This window comes from Mobula birostris, chromosome 19, assembly GCF_030028105.1.
Source record: "Mobula birostris isolate sMobBir1 chromosome 19, sMobBir1.hap1, whole genome shotgun sequence".
Classification (NCBI taxonomy): domain Eukaryota; kingdom Metazoa; phylum Chordata; class Chondrichthyes; order Myliobatiformes; family Myliobatidae; genus Mobula; species Mobula birostris.
Genome location: NC_092388.1, coordinates 54,279,025 through 54,301,699, shown reverse-complemented (window position 1 = coordinate 54,301,699; position 22,675 = coordinate 54,279,025). Strand labels below are relative to the sequence as shown.

Below are 22,675 nucleotides of genomic sequence, written 5' to 3'. Positions count from 1 at the left end.
CAGAGCTGTAGTCAATGAAAAGGAGCCTTACATATGCATCTTTATTCTCCAGGTGTTCTAAGGAGGAATGTAGGGCCAGAGAGATGGCATCTGCCGTTGACCTGTTGCTCCGGTAGGCGAATTGCAAAGCGTCGAGGTTGACTGGTAGTCTGTGGTTGAAGTGTGCCATAACCAATCGCTCGAAGCACTTCATAGCAATTGATGTCAGAGCCACAGGTCTGTAGTCATTCAGACATGCCACCTTGTTCTTCTTTGGCACTGGGATTATCGTTGCCTTCTTAAAACACGAGGGTAATTGTCCACTGTATATCATCCTAATCATAGATGTGTAGGTAGATGGTAGAACCTGGATGAGATAGGAGAGTTGATGGGAATATGGAGAAAATATGTTAGGGAGGGAGTGGAGGAAACGGGATTGTTTTATAGACTTGTTGGACCAAATTACCTCCTTCTTTGTCATAAGAATGTATGGCAATCTGGAACTCAATAGCTGCAGTTTGTTTGCTCTTGTAAAAAAATGTGTATCGTTTCTGTTTTTTGCTTTTGAATGGAGCTTATCTGATGCTCAGTGCCTGTGATGCTGCTGCAAGTAAGTTTTCCATCGCACCTGCACAGGTACTTATGCAGATAACAATAAACTTGACTTTGACGAGCCTTGAACTTGGTGAAATGATTTCTGTGAAGAGTTGTGTCACTTGCTACCTAATTCATATAATTCTCTGCGCAGCTATAAGATTCTAATGGGGGAAATGGGACCCAGGTCTAAGCAGAAATAGGGAGACCTCCACTTGATGCAGGTGGCCATTGCCAGATATTCACCTGACACAGTGCTAACTTGTCACTTCATACAGAAGTGGTGATCTCTGAAAATATCAACTGTTATGTTTTGTAGCTTCAAAATATTAAAGCAATTCAAAGGAGGACCTGGGAGTCCAGGAATGTGGGTCTAACTTCGTGTTTACTTAAAGTGAAGCACGTAAGTATCACTTTGAAGCGTGATGACATATATAATTTGTACATATAACCCATAATTAATTATTTAAATGAACAAGAATGCTACATCAACCAATATATATACAAACTTACTCAAGTAATATTGAAATATTAAATACACAGTGCTCTTGCTGGCTTAACTATAAATTCCAACTCAATAGAGAATGCACCTCAGCTATATACACAGGATATTACACAACTACTAGATACAGACATCCACAGCATAGTAAGTTTTAAATTGTCCCATTTTGGCCTAATGACTTAATGCTATGGAGGATTTCTTACCCTTGTGGGATAACATCTTTCCTGACAAGAGGGATCACTCTGCTCGGCAGATGAGACTTGTGGCTGTGAAACAATCTGAGGTTCTGGGTCCTCCTCCATGGTGGTTGTAGGAGTCGACTCTGGGACTGCAGGAGGGTTCCACCTCTGCACATCTTTCTTCTCCTTCCTTTTCCTTCTTCTAGTTTGTGCATCTTGATCTTGGAAATGTGCATTTAATTCACTAGAGTATTCTCTTATTAATTTTTCTGTGTTTCCTTTACGATCTGATATCTCCTCTTGGTTTTCTCATCCACATCATCTGCTGAATCCTCCATTTTTGTATCTCTATTGAGTCCTTTCTCTTTGGTCTTCCATTCATCCAGCTGGCATCTCCTTCTACCTTAGGCCACGAACATAGCTATCACCCTGATGAGTTACTAACTTCAAACTTTCTGCATAATCACTCAAAGAGTTGAACTGCATGTGCATGTAAAGAGAGCTGTATAACTCATCTCCTTCTACCTTAGGCCACGAACCTATCAATCACCCCTGCTGTGGACATTTTCTGGAGGTCCAAGATCTGTATGCTCCACGACCACTGGACTAAGTGTGTAAATGTAGGAGGGGACTATGTTGAAAAATAACTGTGCTAGGTTTTCTAAAATTGACTCCTTCTACCTTAGGCCACAAACTTATCAATCACCCCTTGTCTCACTCCCACAAAAATTATCTTTTCTCCAGTATAATTTCTTAGTTACATATCTGTAGGCTTCAGTTCAGTATTAGATTATGAGAGCACTCAATCCTCGTTTATTGTCATTTAGAAATGCATGCATGCATTAAGAAATGATACAATGTTCCTCCAGAGTGATATCACAGAAAAACAGGACAAACCAAAGACTAACAATGACAGAACCACAAAATTATAACATATAGGTACAGCAGTGCAAGGCAATACCATAATTTGATAAAGAACAGACCATGGGCACGGTAAAAAGAAGTCTCAAAGACCTGAGTCGATTGACTTTCGGGTCCCCGATAGCAGGCGGCAAAGGGAGAAACTCCCTGCCATAAACCTCCAGGCAACGGCAACTGCCGATCCATTGGAAGCACCCGACAACAGCTGACACTGAGTCCGTCCGTCCGAAAACTTCAAGCCTCTGACCAGCCCCTCTGATATAGCCTCTTGAGCACCATCCTCTGCTGAGCGCCTTCGACCTCGTCCTGACCGCCGAAACAAGCAAAGCCGAGGATTCGGGGCCTTCTCCTCCGGAGATTCCGGACCACACAGTAGCAGCGGCAGCGAAGCGGGCATTTCAGAAGTTTCTCCAGATGTTTCTCCGTACTCTCATGTCTGTCTCCATCAAATCAGAATTGTGCACGGTCCCCTACTTGACAAATAATAGACAGAACCACCGAAGTGGCAGTGCGCTGCATCGCGCCGCCATCTTCTCCTCGCCCTCCTTGGGCAGTATCTTTGAAATGCCATTTAGACTCATTTTGTGGAATGACTGAAACATCCGAGCCTGTGTCCAATCGCATTTTAATTAATTTGCTCTTCATTTCTGGGTAAGGCATATTGCTTGTCTATTGTTAAGTCTCATATTGTAAATCTCAAGGCAACACAGTCCTGTGTCACTCACATCAACAGCATGTAGATTAGTGCTGTTTTTGAAACTGCAACTTGACTTTTTATCTTTTTCTTTTCTCCATGCGGTCCATTTATTTTTATCTGCTTAACATGCCCATTGTACGTGACCTATTTTGCTGTATTTTCTGCAAATTCTGTCTTTAAACCTGCATTTGTTTGGTATATATGAGCCCTTGCCATAATAGTAACACAACTTGTTCAGCCAGGCAGCTTTCTGTTTAGATGCTGCAATTTTATTCCCACTCACTTTCATTCTTGACTGCAACTCAGTTGCATCTCTGTCTGCAGTTTCCATTGAAATGACGATTTCAACTGCTCTTCTAAATGTAAACTGTGTTTCAGTTAGAAGTCATTTTTGAATGTTTTCTTGTAAGATTTCACAAAGTAAACAGTGTCTTTCTGCATCATCAAGCCCATTACCGTACTGACAATGCTCAGACAATCATTTCAATTCAACCATGTACGCTAAAGTGGACTACCCAGCCTTTTGATTCCCCTTATGAAACCTAAACATTATACAATTTATTATGACTTTGATTCTAAATGCTCCTGCATTACTTTGACAATATCAGCAAAGCTCATTTCAGCTGGTTTGGTTGGAGCAATTAAACTTCAAAGCAAACAATATGCCTTTAAACCCAATAAACTCAACAAAATTGGTACTTGTTTCTCATTTGCTATTTCATTTGATTGAAAATATTGTTGAAATAGAACAGTACACTTATTCCAGTTATCTTTTGTGTAATAAAAGGCATCAATTTTTTTGATGTAGTCAGACATTTCTGCTCTTTTATATTATCACTTGGTAGTCGCTTTTGATGGACCTGTAAATTCTTCCGTTTCCTCCCTTTGTTTTTCTCAACAGTCTCTGCGCATGCTGAGCTGTGTTGTTTTACTTGCTGTTCTTCAATGTGTTTTTTTTAGTTCAAGCATTTCAGTGCATTTTCAACAGGTCACTAGCATTGTCGAGTTTGTTTTACAAATACCTTGTCGTCAATGTAGTATTTTGTAGCTCCGAACCATTGAACTAATTCAAAGGAAGACACAAGAGTCCAGGAATACAGATCTAACTTTGTGTTTACTTTAAGTGAGGTATGCACGTATCACATTGGCTTATCAACTCATGTAGGAGGCCCAATTTTTGGGCACTTAAAACCAATCTGCACTACTTAAAGTGAGATACAGCATCAGTTGTGCCAACAACTGGTGGGTGTTCTCTGAACTGAAATGACCTAGGAGGCATAAGTGTAAGCAGAGAGGGAGCAGGATCCACTTATTTTGATGTTATGCTGCAGGTGCCAAGGATACAGGATAACCTGGTTCTCCAGGGCACCAGGAGGCTTTCCAACCACACACACAGCAAAAGTATATCTGTATGGTGTGCAGTTCCAAAGGCCAAGCCTCAAGGACTTACTTGGGTGCTGTTCCACAGGAGATTCTCTGCCTTCCTTCCAGAGTAGAACTGGCAATGGAATCTGAGAAGATTGAACATAGCACAGGAACAGGGATCTCAGCCCACAATTTTTAGCCAATGACAGGCCATTACACTAATCCCTTCTGTCTGCATATGGTCCATATCCCTCCAATCTCTGCACATTCATGTGACTATCTAAGAGTCTTTTAAACTCCTCTATCATAGTTGCCCCCACTCCACCCCAGCAGTGCATTCCAGGCACCAACCACACTCTGTGTAAAAACTTTCCCCAGACTTTGGACTTTCCTCTCTTACTTTAATGCTCGTCCTTATTGAGTCAGACATTTCAACTCTGAGAAAATGATGCCAGCTGTCTCTGCCTCTCATAATTTTATAAACTTCTGTCAGCGTCTGCCACTCCAGAGAAAACAACCTTTCCCTCTAGCCATATCCAGACAGCATTTAGATAAACCTTCTCTCTCCAAAGCCTCCCCATCCTTCCTGTAACTAAAATTGAATGAATGCTGTCTTACCAAAGTTTTATAAAACTGCAGCATAGCATCCAAGTGCCTGAGATGACTGTCTCAAAAAACAAAGGCAAACATGACCTATGCTTTCTTTACCACTGTGTCAACTTGTGCAGACACTTTCAGGAAGCCATAGACATGGCCCTCTGTTCACCTCAAAGTTAACTGTATTCTTTCCTTTTACATTTTATCTCCCTAAGTCCACCACTTGCCTGTAGTTTCCCATCTTTACTTGAGATCTCATCCTGAGAAGCAAGAGCAGTGGAGTCTTTAGTTCAATCCTACCCTTTCACATCTACTTTTCTCAGATTTATCTTGTCCTGGGCTTTATGAGAGAATAGAGACTTGCACAGCTCCCGTACAAATGGCTGAATGGCCTCAACATCATTTCTGCTCCCCGACTATTGGCCAGTGACCCATACAAGACAGGGAGAGGAGGTTGTGTCTGCAAGTGAGGCAAGTAGGGGACGCATGAGGTAGTGAAGGATGAGCCTCAACCCCTCAACTCTTGTCCAATAAGTCTGAGGTTCTTGCTCGCTGTGTGGATGGAAGATAGTGCTGAAGGAAAGATGAGCAACCGAACCGTGGCACTATGGTTCAGGGAGTTGTTCAGGAGGGGAGAGAGAAGAGAAATATAGTTGCACTGGAAGCTGGTATAGTCAGGGGACTAAACAGAATTCTCAGAATCAGGTTTATTGTCACCAGCATGTGACGTGAAATTTGTTAACTTAGCAGCAGCAGTTCAATGTAATAGACATCTAGCGGAGAAAAAATAAATAAATAAAATAAAAATAACAATAATAAATAAACAAGTAAATCAATTACGTATATTGAATAGATTTTTAAAAAGATGCAAAAATACTGTATATTAAAAAAAAAGTCAGGTAATGTCCAAAGATTCAGTGTCCATTTAGGAATTGGATGGCAGCGGGGAAGAAACTGTTCCTGAATTGCTGAGTGTGTGCCTTCAGGCTTCTGTATCTCCTACCTGATGGTAACAGTGAGAAAAGGGCATCCCCTGGGTGTTGGAGGGCATTCTCTGTATGGGGATCAAGAGTCCTGAAGGCTGTGTTGCCTGCTTGGTGTCTGGGTTCAGAACATTAGACCATAAGACACTGGAGCACAATTAGGCCATTCAGCCCATCAAGTGTGCTCCACTATTCTATCATGGCTGATCCATTATCTTTCTCAACCCTATTCTCCTGCCCTCTCCCTTTTTGTTGCCTTGACAAACCCTGATCCTATCAACCTCTGCTTTAAATATACTCAATGACTTGGCCTCCACAGCCATTCATGGCAATGAATTCCACAGATCCACTACCCTTTGGCCAAAGAAATTATATCTCATCTCTGTCTCAAATGGATGTACCTCTATTTTGAGGCTGCACCCTCTGGTCCTAGACTCACCCACTTTAGGAAACATCCTTTTCACATCCACTCTATCAAGATCTTACAAAATTCAATAGGTTTCAATGCGAGCTCACTTCATTCTTCTCAACTTCAGTGAGTACAGGCCCAAAGCCATCAAATGCTCCTCATATGTTAACCCTTTTGTTCCTGAAATCATTCTTCTGAGCCTCCTCAGGACTATCTCTAATGACAGTCAAACTTTCCTTAGATAACAGGCCCAAAACTACTCACGATACTCCAAGTGCAGTCTGAGCAATGCTTTATAAAGCCTCAGCAGCACATCTGGGAATGAAAGGGTTAACAGATGAGGAGCATTTGAAGAGCTTTTATTCTAGTCCTCTTGAAATGAAAGCTAACATCACATTTGCCTTCCTCACCACTGACTCAACCTGCAAATTAACCTTCAGGGAATCCTGCACAAGGATTCACAAGTCCCTTTGCTCTGCAGATTTTTGAATTTTCTCCCCTTTTAGAAAATAGTCTACACTTTTATTTCTTCTACCAAAGTGCATGATCATACACTTCCTGACACTATATTCCAGCTGTCATTTCTTTGCCCAATCTCCTAATCTGTAGCCTCTCTGCTTCCTTAAAACTACCTGCCCCTCCACCTACATATCTTCCTATCGTCTACAAACTTGGCCACAAAGCCATCAATTCCATCATCCAAATCATTGACATATAACATAAAAAGAGGCGGTCCCAACACAGACTACTGTGGAACATTACTAGTCATCAGCAGCCAATCAGAAAAGACTCCCTTTATTCCCACTCTTTACCTCCTGCCAATCAGCCAATGCTCTATTCATGCTAGTATCTTTCCTGCAAAACCATGGGTTCTTAAATTTGTTAAGCAGCCTCATGTGTGGCATCTTGTCAAAGGTCTTCTGAAAATCCAAGTACACAACATCCAGCAATTCTCTTTTGTCTATCCTGCTTGTTATTTCTTCAAAGAATTCCAAAAGATTTGTCAGGCAAGACTTTCCTTTAAGGAAACCATGCTGACTTTGGTCTATTTTATCATGTGCCTCCAAATACTGTGAAACCACATCGTTAACAATTGACTCCAACATTTTCCCAACCACTGAGGTCAGACTAGCTGGCCTATAATTTCCTTTCTTCTGCTTCTCTCCCTTCTTGAAGGGTGGAGTAACATTTAAAATTTTCCATTCCTCCGGAACCATGCCAGGATCAATTGATTCTTAAAAAATTATTACTAGTGCATCCACAGGCTCTTCAGCAACCTCTTTCATGTGTTTCTCCAATTTAGCATTGTGTCAGATATCAAAGAGAGAATAAAACAGTCAAATCAACATTGCAGACAACTCAATATTATGATCTGCCTTACCTGGGTTTTTCTAGTGTGACATAAACTGTTAACTTCACCAAGCAATGAGCACTATTGAGATGTGTCTTTCACGTACTTTGTTTTGTTTGAGAAGTTCTGGCCAGGTGACTTGAGATGCCTAATGAACACACATTCAAGGTAACTATAGGCCACACTGGGAGACATTTTTCTACATATGGTAAGTTGTGATCTGTAATGGACCATCTGATAACATGGTGGACGTAACTCTAGTATTAATTCTCCAAGGACATTGTTTAATATTGAAGTAAAATTATGTGGATATGGGGAGAAACAGTAACTTAACAAAGAGTCTTCAACTCTGTTTCTCATTGTTGAAATGATGTCTGATCCATTATCCCTCTCAACCCTATTACCCTGCCCTCTCTCTGTAACCTTTGTTGCCCTGACAAACGCTGAACCTATCAACATCTGTTTTAAATATACTCAATGACTTGGCCTTCACAGCCATTCGTGACAATGAATTCCACAGATTCACTACCCTCTGGCTAAAGAAATAAATCTCATTTCCATCCTAAATGGACGTCCCTCTAGTCTGACTCCAGAATTTTCTGTTTCTGGTTCAATAGACCAGGACCAATTGAGTAGTTGTACCACAGAGTCAGTGGAGACAGACTGACAGGTTTTCTTCTCTGTTCCATCATTCTGTTTGTTCAAACCTGAGATGTTTATTCAAGTTCAGGATCTAAGATGAATAATTTTTTACGTTTAAACACAACCTGATGGTAGGGCTAACCATGCTAACCATAGCAGTAGCTGTACGCTCTACTCCATTTCGAAAATTATTTTGTACTTTCTCCATTGAACTTCAAAAGGGGAGTGGATTGTCCATTTATATGGATGTGTAGGCAGTAATAATGAGAACAAAATGTGTATTTAAATTTTTATTTTAAAAATTCTATTCAGGTAAACAAAAAGTGTCCTGCTCATACTTCCAAAAGACAAGGAAAAGAAATCAATTTTAAATCAGCCTACTTAATTATACAATACATTATTCGAGTAGTGGCAACTCCCCTCTAGCCACCGTTCCCATTCATTCATCAACAATGCAGTCCTCAGTTTACAGTCAATTTGATATTCCACAGATAACCCTGCATCATAACATTAGAATCCGATCTCACACCGTCACTGCTGAAGAATAACTCTCAGCCTCCCAGCTCCATGTGTAGTTTGGCTGGTGGAGAGATCATAGCCTGCAGGATAGTTATTTTAAACCTGCAAATAGAGAAATTCCATAAATACACACAATGACTGTCACATCCTGCAGAAGATACTTTGCTTCTAATTTCTAAAAGCTGAATCACTGCATCTACCATAGATGTAACTTCAAAGGACTAATCCCTATTGGACCAGGCACTCCCCGTGTTTGTTTGGCTCTTGTTTCACCTGTTGCCTCAATGGGATGCCAGAAAGCAAATAGAAAAGGAAGACTACCTAAACTAGAGTTGCAATATGTACAATGTATATCCTGATATTCAATCTTTAAAATGTGCAAATAAAAAAACAAAACATAACCAGTGTGATCTCGAAAATAAAAAGTGAACAAGAAATTCAGTAGTTAAAAACATTTCAATTGACTCAAAATAAATTAACACGGAATAAAGTGATTGCAATGGAATATGAATAATTTTGGTAACAAAAATATTTGAATAAAATGACTCTATTGTTGATTTGTTTGCTTGCTCTTTGGTTGGTGAGATGTGGTCTGAGCATGATTTCTGCCTGGTTCAGGGTGTGTCCTACATCTCTTGCATTCTCCACCATGCCACAGTGTTCAGCTCAGGACAGACATGAGAGCTAGCATCAGTCTGAGGAGTCCTTAATACTGTGGTGTGTTGCAGAGTTTTGCTTCAGAAGGCAGTACTAACAGCATTTCCACGTCTTCCTGCAAGACGCACTATTTCCTGAGGGACTTTATCCAGTTGCTCGTAAGCCAGGCGACCTTCTTCCCCTAAGAATAGAAGGAACATTAGAATATTAGAGCATTCGAACATTAGAAAGTTTTTGACAAGAACAGTCTTGCCAAATTCATATTCACATAGTGTGTTGAAATAACTATCAAGTGTAGATTTGAAAGTCTCTAAGGTCCTCAATTACACAACTAGTTAGTTTATTCCATGTATCCACAACTCACTGTGTAAAGAACTGCTTCCAGTTGTTAGTCTGAAACCTCCCCTTAACCAGTCTCCACCTATGGCTCCGTGTCCTTGATGATGGATTAATTGTGAAGTAGCAGCTGGCATCCACTTTACTTATACTCTAAATGTTTTTGAACACTTCTATCATGTCTCCTCTCACTCTACCTCTATTTAGACGAAAAAGACTTAATTCTTTCAATCATAGCTCATACCATGCAGACCTGAAATGAGTCTAGTCACCCCTCCCTGGACTCTCTCTGGTGCCCTCACATCCCTCACGCAACATGGAGACCAAAATTATACACAGTATTCAATGTCTGACCTAATGGAACATGGAATGTGAGAATGGTTTTTTGATAATTAGGCTTGGATGAGGAAGCATGCAATTTTCATGATACATGCTGGTGATAATAAACCTGATTCTGATCTTCAATACATCCAGCCTTATAACAATTCTAAGGCAGATGGGCAGACCATAGAGTGACAGAAGTTTATTCCAGCAGAAGAAGTCATCTGTTGCAGCATTGTCCTCACTACCTAAGTTGAATGCAGCTTTCCTGCCAGTCTGAGTCTGTAAAGAACTTGGGTCACTTTTGTTGTGATCCAGGCCTTTCAGACAGTGTACACACCACCATATTCCCTGAGCTGGCTACATCTTGCCTGCCATGTTTCTCTCAGACCAGCCATGCCACTGCTTCAGGTTATGATAGTAAAGTGACATTTATTCTGTCATTGCTGGGATTGTCCCTGAGAGAAGAAACGAGCTTTGCAGAAACGTGAAGGTGGTGTTCCAACAAGAAATGTCAAAATAACCATTGGAAGGTCACAGGAGCTCCAAGGATTGTCTGATAGCTATGACACATGTAAATTCTTCCATACTGTCAAGACCAATCAACAGCAACAAACAAGCGCCCACCTCACTAACAAAAATGATTTAAGGAAAGCTCATCAAGCACAGCAAGCCTGACAAAGAACATCATTCTATAGGACAACACTGTTCCCTGCTCTTAGGTACACTTCGGAGACAAGGCCTACCCACAGCAGGTACCTAAAATGGACTGAAAGTACACCTTCAGAGCTCCAAATCCACGGCCAAAGCATTATCAGCACCAACATTCCCACCACTGAGGCCATAATTACACTTAGTTGACTCTAATGGATCGATGTAACATTGGAAGAGAGCGTTATTGCAGCTGAATCCTAGGTCAACCGGATGATCTCCCATGCATTGACTTCTTCAGCTGAGTAATCAGGTAGGTTGTTAATCCTTTGCAATTACCTCTAGGCCAATGTTTTCCTGGCTCTTCCCAAGATTACTGTAAAATCTCACTAAAATAGATAGGCAAAGCAGTCCTAAATGTTGAACACAGAAGCTGCAATCTAACTGTACTCACCAAGTGAGAGTAGTGATTCAGCAGCCGCTTGTCGTAGAACCTCTCTCTCTGATTGGCACAGACCCACCAGGACATCAATACTTTCACAAGCCTGGGGAGAAAAGTGAAATATATTGAATTTATCAAATATGTATTGATAAATATCTAGCTACCACACAGGTGACAACATAATATGGAATAAACTACACTTTAAGGGACACACATTTGGTAGCACCTCCAAACTTCGAAACTGTTTGGAAAATTTCCTTCCTGATACTTCCTCATTAAGATTTTCCTTTAATCTTCTAAACACCAGGGTCAAAGGCATCCTGCTTGTCTCCCCTTCTGTAGATTGCCACAGATTCTACTTCATCTCAGCAAAACGCTTTCTTCATTTCACATGAGTTCTTGTTCTAATAGGTACCGAGCTGCCAACTGTAGATACAGCTTAGGCAAAAGAACTACAAAACAGTAGCCAGCATACTTAGGCACAGTAAAATATGAACAACGACAGAAACATTTGGAGAAGTTCTCGCTTGCTTTAATTCCAGATGGTTAGATAAGGTTAAAAATCTCTCACACAGAATCGTGGATGTTTACAAAGAGACTAGCAGACTGCTAGATGTATGAGGACTGATTAATAAATTCATGGCCTAAGGTAGAAGGAGTCTATTTTGGAAAACCTAGCACATTTATTTTTCAACATAGTCCCCTCCTACATTTACACACTTAATCCAATGGTCGTGGAGCATACGGATCTTGGACCTCCAGGAAGTGCCCACAGTAGGGGTGATTCATAAGTTCGTTGCCTAAGGTAGAAGGAAATGAGTTATACAGCTCTCTTTAAATGCACGTGCAGTTCATCTCTTTAAGGGATTATGCAGAAAGTTTGAGGCTAATAACTCATCTCCTTCTATCTTAGGCCACAAACTTATCAATCACCCCTGGTGTGTCATCTCTTTGAAAGACAATCCAAAGTTAATTCCTTTACAGTACACCATTTTTGAAGACTTCACTTTACTTCCATTGCACATATTTCTCTAAATATCCATATAAAGAATGCATCATCTATAAGAATATTCCCTGTGGTAAAATTTCTCTCAACAGGGATATTTCTCCGAACATCACTTCTCGGCAAAACAGTTATGTGAATAATTCATAGTCACATAGTATAAGAGGCTGAACAATCAAAACTCAATGCTGAAATCTCTGTTAAATTTCCCCTCTAGATGAAAACAAAATCGTACAATTCAAAGCTGGGTAAGTATATGAAATATATTACAAAATGTTGCATGGGAACAGTGAGGGAAGGCGATATGAGTATTTCCGGGTATGACATGATGGAGAGCACTTGGTAAATGCTCTCCTAACGCATGTGCATTTACACATACACAGGCATTGCCTTGTCGTTCTGTCATTGCTTAGGTAAGTGCATGTGCTTCAGTGTCTTCCCCGGTATATTCCCACGATGGGTTTTAAACCAAGTTGATGCACTCTGGTTGGTTTTCCTGCCGTACACGGTGGAATATTTCATTTCTTTAGTAGTGGCAATGTGTAAATGTGTGTATGTTGCTGATACACTGTACTTAGGGGAGATACTTCTGTTTATTTTGTAATATGATTATAATCACATTGTGGGGTGCACTGTATTCTAATTCATGTGTAGTCTTAAATTAACTTTGTGGGTCATTAAAGGTGGTGTGTCGTGGCGCCTAATAAATAGAGCTCGTCACTCTCAGTGCAATCAGGGCTGCCAGTTCACACTGGATAAAGTATGTTATTGTATTTTCTGGTAGATATCTTTTTGTAAATATTGGCGGTTTTGTTTTTTGCTATTTTCGTTTGACTTTTGACACACCTAATAAACACCCTTGCACTATAGTGCTGAACGACTCCAGCCCCCATTTTTTCCTTTGGCCGTAACCTATGGATCCAACACTTGAATTATACATAAGATCCTGAGCATGCTTTTGAACATTTTCATTACTGTGGATTTAATCGAAGTACTTACGTTGATGCATCTCAGTGCTGCACAAGCTGCCCTCTGGAATTTGACATTGGGTTGAATGAGAGCCTTGGTGTAGTAAAGCAAAGCCTACGAGTGAAAGATAAATGCCTTTTTCAAATACTTAGTTAATGACCTAGATTTCGGTGTCAGCTGCAAACTGAAGGTCATTGCCATTGACATGAGAGAAAATTACCCACAGAAATTGAACAAGCTGTGCAGATATACATCCCCATTTCTGGCATCACTTGCTGCCAGGTATCAGCTCAATGAGATACCACAAATTCAGCAACAGTGAAACTGTTAAACAAGTCATCAACCTAGAACAGCCTTATTCCTCCCCACACAAAGGTATCTTGGCTTGCTGAGTACTTTTAGCACTTCTGATTTTATTTCAGATTTCCAACACCTGTGGTATTTTATTTTGAATCTAACTAACCTGACATTTGAAACCTAACATTTTTCATTAGGCAAGAGTCTGATATTTAATTATTCTGGTGTGGAATCAAAAGAAGAAGGAAAGTCATTTAAACTAATTAGCTCATCAAATGCTTGGGAAATTAATCAGAAAAATCATCCTGTGAGCAGACAGACAGCTCTCCCTAAGCTAAACATTGAGTAGTTGTTGGGATGAGTGGGGAGGAATTGTTTCCAATGTGAGGGTCAGGAATCAGAGGGCACAGACTTAATTCAATTGGTAAAAGGACCACAACGAATTACTTACACAGTTAGAAGCAAAGGAAGGATTTCATCAAACGGGAATAGATGAAATGGAAACTAGAGATATGGGTAAATGGCAGTGACAGGTTTGATACCTAGCTCTTAGAAGGAGCTGGCAGAAATACAATACAATACAGAAATACAATACAATGAATTGGAAGTCCATCTGTTGTTGGATTCTTTAGTTTCTTGATGAAGAACATGGAAATCATCTAAACTACATACACATGACATACAAATGACATTACCAATGAGTTGTAGGTAAAGTCAACAACAAAGCCAGTGTTACCACTTTAATCATAAGCACAAGAAAGCTTCCGATGCTGGAAATCCAAAGCAACATACATCAAATGCAGGAAGAATTCAGCAAGTCAGGCAACATTGATGGAATTGAATAAGCAGTTCATGTTTTGGGCCGTGACTCTTCTTCAAGACTCAAGCCTAATGCTAACTTGAAGATAATTGAGCAGTGAATTGTGACGTAATTCAGCTATCATGTCTGAGCAAGGAGCAGTATGTTCTTGCTTGCTACCTGCTATGCATCATACTGTTGGCATAACCAATAAAACTCCAATAGTCTGGCATGCTCAGGGCTGCTGATGCTGGAGAGCAGATTTTCTGGGCTAATAGATATTATTCTATTAATAACCCAATACGTTTTTAATTCTTTCTTTTTAGATGCTACACAGTATTATAATAAAATTCCCAGTGAACCCAGTAAGTGTAAAGGGAGTGTGAGAAACAATGCAGGAACTGGGACCCCAGCAAATCAGGAGGAAGTCTCTAATACTGGGGCCATGGTGTGTCAGAAGGAAATACAGGAACCATAGTCTGGTGAATTGGAAGAGATGGCAGTAACTGGAACCCCAGTGGAACAAAAGGGAGAGCTGCAAACTCCCTGGTGAAGCAGAGGCTGGGCTATGGTGATCTCTGAACGGTTAAATAGTGAATTATCAGAGTTTTACACTGCTTATTCATTCAAGTTCATGTAAATATAGGTGCGTGGATAAAATAGCTAATGTTAACTAATGCATCATAGATGAAACTTCATTGCAATTGGATAACACAACAGTAACTAATAAGTGAGGTGGGCAATTCAGAAATTAAATAACTCTCAATAAAATATCAATGCTTGTACCTTTTCTCTGAAGGTCTTGTCCTTTGAAGCTGTGGCAAGGTAGGAAGTCGTGGCATGTACCAGGTCGCTGTTAGCTTCCAACAGAAGGAGAGCTATCATCTTTAATGTCTCCTCTAAAGGTTGAAGGTTCTCCAGTGGCTGTTCTTTCAACATCTCTAACTTCTTTTCTGGCTGCAAGGACTGAAGAGTCCGCAGTATTGAGACTGGGTTTGAGAACAAAGGAACACACACTTCAATTGCCTATTTCCACCACAATTCAAAACTTGGAGTAACAATAAAGAGAGAACTTGCATTTATGGCACAACTTCAGGATGTTTCGATAGTGGTTAATAGTTAATTAAGTATTTAGAAACATAGACACTGTAATATGGGAAAATCAAAACATTTGCAAACATGAAATCTCAAAAATGTCTCAAAAATAGTTGAACAAATTCAATCATGCTAGCTGAAGGACAAACGCTAAGCGTGGGGTAGAAGCCTCTCAAACAATGTGATGAAACTGGAGAGGGCTCAAAGGAGGTTGATGAAAGTGATTCCAGGATTGATTGGCCTCTAACACGAAGAGCGTTTGATGGCCCTGGGCCTGTATTCACTGGAATTCAGAAGAGTGAGGGGTGACCTAATTGAAATCTATTGAATGCTGAAAGGCCTTGATAGAGTGGATGTGGAGAGAATGCTTTCTATGATGGTAGAGTCTAAGACCAGAGAACACAGCCGCAGAATATAGGGGCACCCTTTTAGAACAGAGCTAAGGAGGAACTTCTTTAGCCAGAGAGTGGTGAACCCGTAGAATTCTTTCCCACAGGCAGCTGCGGAGGCCAAGTATTTATATATATTTAAACCTAGGTTAATAAATTCTTGAATGGTCAGGACATGAAGAGATATGGGGAGAAGGCATGAGATTGGGACTGAGAGGGAAATAGATCAGCCATGATGAAATGGTGGAGCAGACTCGATGGGCCAAATGGCCGAAATTTGCTTCTATATCTTATGGTCTTAAATATGAGAAGTTTTGTATTGCCCAATATAAAATTTACAGAATATGTTCGCACTACAAATATTTAGAAGCGTTAACACTATGAATGTATATACAGGAAAATCCTATGCACTGGTCTTATTGTATTTCTTGTATCTATGTTTCATGAATAACTTTTTTTAAAGAATACTGCTGGCTAGAAGTAATACTTTGCTCTTCTTCAGATAGTCTCAGAGGGTGCTTTATACACATTGAGAGAAGAGACAGAGCTTTATTTCTATGGTGCATTCAAATGACTACACTTCCTCTCACTCAGCACTGCACGAAGTGCTCAGGCCAGGTCTTCTGCTCTGGACTGAGGCAGAAATCAGACACTTCCCAGAGTAAGAGTTTCACCTGTCATTAATTCTCAATTAGTCCTGTCCCGTCATGAAATGTCATGTCTAGTGACAGCACTTCCTCAGGATTGCAGCATCATCCTCTAAACTTAACGAGATCTACTGTATGTAAGGGTAGCAACATTTTATGCTTGCTGTGTACGCAGCGAACTCTCTTCAGTGACTAACTGCACTTGCTTTGTCTCTCCTAATGTGTACTAAGTATCCAGAACACTGCTTGAAATTGGTCACTACTAATCTGTTTATTATTCTCACGTACACTCAGACATAGACTTCTGTTTCAATACCATTCAGGCTGATCATTGCCTACATAAGTACATCAAGGTAATACAAAAGTGAAAAACAGAGTGCAGAATAGTGTTACAGTCACAAAGAAAGTGAGGTGCAGGTAGACAAGAAAAGTGCAAGAGCCATGATGAGGTAGACTGAAAATCTAGAGTTCATTCTTATCATATAAAAGATCTGACAGTCATAGCAGATTCCTAATGACGCAAATAAACTTAACTGGCTGATCATCTTATTTTTGTGGGGTCTTATTTGCTGCTTTGTTATTCCAATGATTACAATTCAAAAGTAATGAAATGGCCAAATGATTCAAGGCTCAAGATTCAAGCTTGTTTAATATCATTTCCTGTACACAAGTGTAAGGAGAATGAAATAATTGTTACTCCAGATCCAATGCAGCACAAAACAAAACATAAAAGATAAAGAACACAATAATGATAATTAAAAAATGCACAATAAATATAAATACATAAGATAACTCATATACGTAGAGTGGTTGGATGGCCAAAAAATGCACGAGGCTGTACATAAGTTGACTAACAGGAAATAATAAAGTAGTGATGGAGTTAGTGGGTAGAGGTGGTGTTGATCAGCCTTAATGCTTGGGGAAAGTAACTTTTTTTGAGTCTGGTGGTCCTGGCATGCTATGTACCCTCCTTCCAGATGGGAGTGGGACAAACAGCCCACAAGCAGAGTATGTGGGATCCTTCATGATGTTACTGCCCATTCTCTGGCACCTTTTTGTTTATATGGAAGGTGCCGTACAAATTCTTCCTTTTTTCCCCTGAGGGGAGATTATTAAAAGGGCACAAGTGGAGAGATAATGGGCTTGATGGCATAGAGAAGACTTGAAAACCTGTATTAAGAAGGTGTTGGGAGGGTGCAGTCATAACACCGCCTTAAACATTGTCTGCTCTACACTGGGAAATTTGTATGACAAGCAGCCAAATGGAGTAGATTGGATTAAAATTATCTCTGGTGAAGCACATTTAACAAATTCCTCACTCCCAATTCCTCACTTTCTTTATATGTCTTCCTATAAATGAAGCCATGCCTTCAGACGTATAGAGTAGCACTTGACGTGCATTGAATCTACCCAATTATATACTGGGCATCATATAGAAAATCAGTGTAGAAGTATGGAAGCATGCAAGGCATCAGGACAAGAAAGGAATGTCAAAGAGAAAAAGAATGGAATAGGAATGGGACAAGTTGATGATAAAACCATAGATCTAATATTTGGAAACAGCTAATTGCTTCAGTTCATAGCGCATTTGCTCAGGGGAGCAATAAACCAGAAATAACCTTATACCTTCATTTGCCAGTCGTGTCAGGTGAGTTCTGAGGTCAGATGTGTTGAGGCTTCTCAGGTAGTTGAAAAACTCCCAGATGGTTATCACCTCTTCCACACCGGGGCCAGGAAACATCTCAGGTTTATCTAGGATCTGATTCATGAGTATCTGAACAGCTGGGTAACAGAAAAACAGGAGTAAAATCAGCAAGGGAACAGTAAGATTAGGCTTAATTACAGAACCTTTATATGCATCTTAAAATGCTTTTCCTAAACATACCTCATTAGGACCTAGGATTGCCACTTGGCACAGTCCGTAGCTATCACTATTGTTCTCTCTATCCTGCTAGATATGGAGTTGTCACAAAGGTTTCCCAGAGTGCAATCCCACTTGTAAATCTTCTGTGGTAACAAACTGTACCGCAGAAAACAAGGCTTGTTCAAGATCTAGTCTCGGGCTAATAGATAGCTTGCGTGTCTTTTCTGTGGTATAAAAGTCTGAGACCATCTCCAGAGAGTCCAACCAACTCTGTCGAAAATTCATTGAGGTTGCCATTATTGAATTCCTTCATCATCAGTATCCCAGACCAGCCACATGGGTGCCCTGGTTAAAAGAATAGGTCGGAGCTGTGTATTCTGCAGTGAGTCACTCTCCAACTGCCTATGAGATACAAGTCAGGAGTGTGCTGGAATATTCCATATGCCTGGTTGAGTGCAGTTCCAATTATAAAACAACTCAACATCATCCAGACTAAAGTAGGTCTGATGCCAGACATACCACCCACCAAAACAGGCCTTCAATTCCTCTACTATTGGCTTACCAAAGCTACAATATGCACCATTTACAAGATGTGCTGGGACAACCTACCTAGCTTCCTTCTGTGGTATCCTCAAAGTCTGTTAGCTCTACCAGGTTGAAAGACAAGTATGTGGAAGAGCTGAATGGGACACCACCGCCCTCAGAGGTGAATCACCACATTCACCCTCTGCCCCAACTTTCCTTTCCTCTGTCACCACGGGGTCTATCTCCTGGAATGCCCCTCCCCAGGTGCATTGTGGGAGTATCTTCACCAGAAGGACTGCGGTGGGAATGGAGCCTCTGTAATTAGGGATGGGCAACAAAAGCTGGCCTTGCCACCTGCACCCACATGAATGAATACACCACAACAAAATAGTTCACCCTGCACTGTATATTGTTCCTATTCCCAGCCATGACTGGTGCAGCAGTCTCTGAAGAGCAATCACCTGTATGTGATACCACTCATGAAAAGCACCCAGCAAAGTGAGCACAATGGCAGGTGATGGGGCACTAGCACCGAATGCATGGCAGCCTTCTCCACTGCTGCCCAAGCTGCCTGCTTAAGGCTCAGATTCACTTCCCTAGCTTCCTAAAGCCACTAGGTCAAGTGCAAGGTAAAGTTATTATCAAAGTAGGCATGTCACTATTTACAACCCTCAGATTCAGTCTCCTGCAAGCAATCACAGTAAACACCAGAAACACAATAGAATCAATGAAAGACCACACCCAGCTGGGCAGACAACAACCAACGTGCAGAGAAATACAACAAACTGTATTAACAACAGTTTGTATTAACAACAAACTGTATTAATAAACAGATAGATAAACAAATAAATAAGCAGAGGGGCAGATAAATAAATAAATAAATAAACAAGTAAATATATAGACAAATAGATAAATAAATAACATAAGGTAAACAAACAAGAAAAATTTACAGAATATATACAGTACTGTATAGCCATTCCAAGCACACATAAAATACAGAATTCAATAAGTGAAAAGGACCAGAAATATGCTGAATTAAAAAAAGAAATTGAAAGACTTTGGAACATGAACAAGGTATATGTTGTTCCCGATACAACTGGCATCATCCCAACGTCATTACACAATAGCTTTAAACAATTAGGGCTACACATTAATACCTATGTAAATCTCGAGAAAGCCACAATACCAAACACCATTAGAATAGCCCAAAAGATCCTAATAATTGAGAAATGAGCCTGCTTGGCTATGCCCGTACCTCAGGTTTAACTAGCTTGAGCTGAAAAAAAATACAATAATAATAATAACAATAAATAAGCAATAAATTTCGAGAGCATTAGATGAAGACTCCTTGAATGTCTGTCCAGTTCACTGGGAACAGTTCAGTGATGGGGTAAGTGAAGTTGAGTGAAGTTATCCCCTCTGGTTCAGGAGCCTGATGACTGAGTGGTAATAACTGTTCCTGAACCTGGTGGTGAGGTGAGGCGAGGGTCCTGAGGCTCCTGTACCTACTTCCTGATGGCAGCAGCAAGAAGAGAGCATGACCTGGGTGGTGGGAGTCCTTGATGATGGATGCTGCTTCCCTGCAACAGCTCTCCCTGTAACTGCAACTCTATATTTTGCATTCAGTATTGCTTTTGGCTTGTACTATGTCGATGAATTTCTGTGTTGAAGCGATTTCTATGGACGGCATGCAAAATAAAGTTTTTCCACAGTATCTCGGACAATAGTAAATAAACTACCAGTCACACTGCCGCACTGATGTAGCTCACTAAATAGTGAAGAAATTCAGATGTGTATCTTCAGCAGGCATTCACGGTGAAGCACAGACCCCCATCAAGAGATACAGTGGTGCTTAGGAGATTGCTGTGAAGCCAGCAGCTATCCAAAGTCACTCTTTACCCAGCACTCAGAAGTGCTACTTTTCCATCCTTGACGTGCACTGCTACCTGCCTCAGCTCCATCCACGTTTCAGATCTTTCTGAACTTTGGAAGAGTGCTGGTTAAATTAAAACCTTTCTTTATATGGTGTAGAGCAATATCCTTTTCAAAATACTACTTCTAACTTACTTGGAGAGGAGCTCTTTACATTGACATCTGGAGGATTCTGTGAATCTGAAACAGAAGTGAGAAGGACAGAGCAACCCGAAATGTCAAGCAACATCCACAGAGAAAAAGACTGTGTCCTGAAAAGTTACTTCTCTCTCAATTTCTAATGTTGTCTAACCTGCTGAATGTTTTATCTTTTGACTTCTCCATTCATGCACAATTATTTCCTTAATAGGCAGGTAGACGTTGAATCAGAAGGACAGATATTTGCTGTACCTGTTTCACAATGACCAGGACTTGTCTTGTCTGCATTTTCACCAAAATGGATTCTGATTTGTTTCATCAGTCTGTCCACTGGCACATAAAATGCATTTCCAGTGCAGGAACTCTCCAACCAGGTGCACTTCAATTCCAGGTGTCTCTGTAGGAGTGGAGGAACTGTAGAAACAGGATTAAATAATATGGGTCAGTAGAAAATGGGAACATGATAAAATAAAAAATGAATTGTAAGACGCAGAAAGATGCAATAAAAATAGGAGGAATTGATCATCTGACCCCTCCAGCCTGCCACCTATTCAGTATGATCATGACTGATCTGCCCTCATCTCCAATTCCCAATTGCCTTCAATTCCATCAGTTTCCAAAAAAAAAAAAATCTATGTTCTCCTTAAGTACCCCCAGTGACCTAACTGCCACAATCTTCTGGGATAGAAAAATCTAAAGATTCACCCCATTCCTAAACACCTCAGTTTGAAATGAACTGCCCTAAATCTTGTATAGCCAACCATTTAAGACTTTCCTGTTGGTGGAAATATCTGAGCTTCTGCGAAGCCAAGATCACCAGGAATCAGACATGTTCAGTAAGGTCAGCCTTGGCTCTTCTAATCTCAGAAAGAATGCAGAGCCAGCCTCAATAGAGGAGGACAGAATACAGCTGGAACTTGTTTTGTTGCCAGCTGGCATGGAACTGAGACCTCAAGGGAAATTACTATGTCTATATATCCATACTTCAGCTTTGCTGAAATGACCAGGTTCACAAGTTCCCTTCCTGCTGGGGGAATTCTTCTACACTTTGCCTTTTTTGACCAAACTCTGCATGATGAAGGCAAAATTGAGGTGCCCAACTTTAAATCAAAGCAGAGAATCCCAGTGTCTGCAACACAAAATGATGGGTCAATACCAGAGGTGTTATTGAGTTGTGCAGCTCAAAAACAGTCCCTTCAGCCCTGCCTGGCCTTTTTGCTTAGCTACACTAATCCCATTTTCCTACATTAGGGCTATGTACTTCATGCCTTACCTATTTAAATGGGTGGATAATTTTACTGCCTGGTGCCTGTAGAATTTATAAGGAGTCATGACCTGGCTAATGAACCCTGTGTGTTCTGTGTACGTCCCCAGCACAGACCAAGTACTTTGTAGTGACTTGCATTGTAATGGAAGTGAAGCATCTTCAATTACTCCAAAAGACTGAGGTTTGGTAAAATACTGAAAGGCTTTTATTCGCTGTACAATACAACCTCCACAGTGAGTGTCTGCCCCCGGACTGAGGGGGAGGGGCAAGGCGAACACCTTTATACAGGATTCTGTGGGAGGAGCCACAGGGGCAGTCAGCAGAGGAGCGTGTCCAGACAGGTAACCGAGTTACAACATATATACATGGTTTACCACATTCACCCCTCCTTTTTTTAAAAAGAGTCCCGCGGGGTGAAGTGACTGACGATATTTACAAGAAGTATATTTACAGGTTAAGTCTATCAGGCGGTCGAGTCAGTCGCTGTGATCTACGTAGCACCGGCGATGGCGGTTGTGCTGGCTCCGGCCTGACTTCAGGTGCCAGCACGTTAGGCGTCGGTAATCCCTCGTGCGTGTGCATCTCGCCCGGTATGGGAGTGTCGT

At 40.8% G+C, this 22,675-nt stretch overlaps 1 protein-coding gene across 2 annotated transcripts in view; it reads right to left on the bottom strand.

Moving 5' to 3' along the window:
• Window positions 1-8,496: 8,496 nt before the first annotated feature.
• ripor2 (RHO family interacting cell polarization regulator 2) overlaps window positions 8,497-22,675 on the bottom strand; it is an 86,395-nt gene continuing 72,216 nt past the window's right edge. The window contains exons 17-23 of one of the 2 annotated variants that reach the window (XM_072283620.1): window positions 21,056-21,217; window positions 17,971-18,126; window positions 15,000-15,202; window positions 13,148-13,231; window positions 11,158-11,248; window positions 9,494-9,576; window positions 8,497-8,840 (exon numbers count right to left, since the gene is read on the bottom strand). In XM_072283620.1, coding sequence (XP_072139721.1) covers window positions 8,835-8,840; window positions 9,494-9,576; window positions 11,158-11,248; window positions 13,148-13,231; window positions 15,000-15,202; window positions 17,971-18,126; window positions 21,056-21,217 — 785 coding nt within the window. In that variant the 3' untranslated portion in view covers window positions 8,497-8,834. Of the gene's footprint in view, window positions 9,577-11,157; window positions 11,249-13,147; window positions 13,232-14,999; window positions 15,203-17,970; window positions 18,127-21,055; window positions 21,218-22,675 lie in introns of both variants that reach the window. The other variant, XM_072283617.1, reaches the window with a different exon arrangement.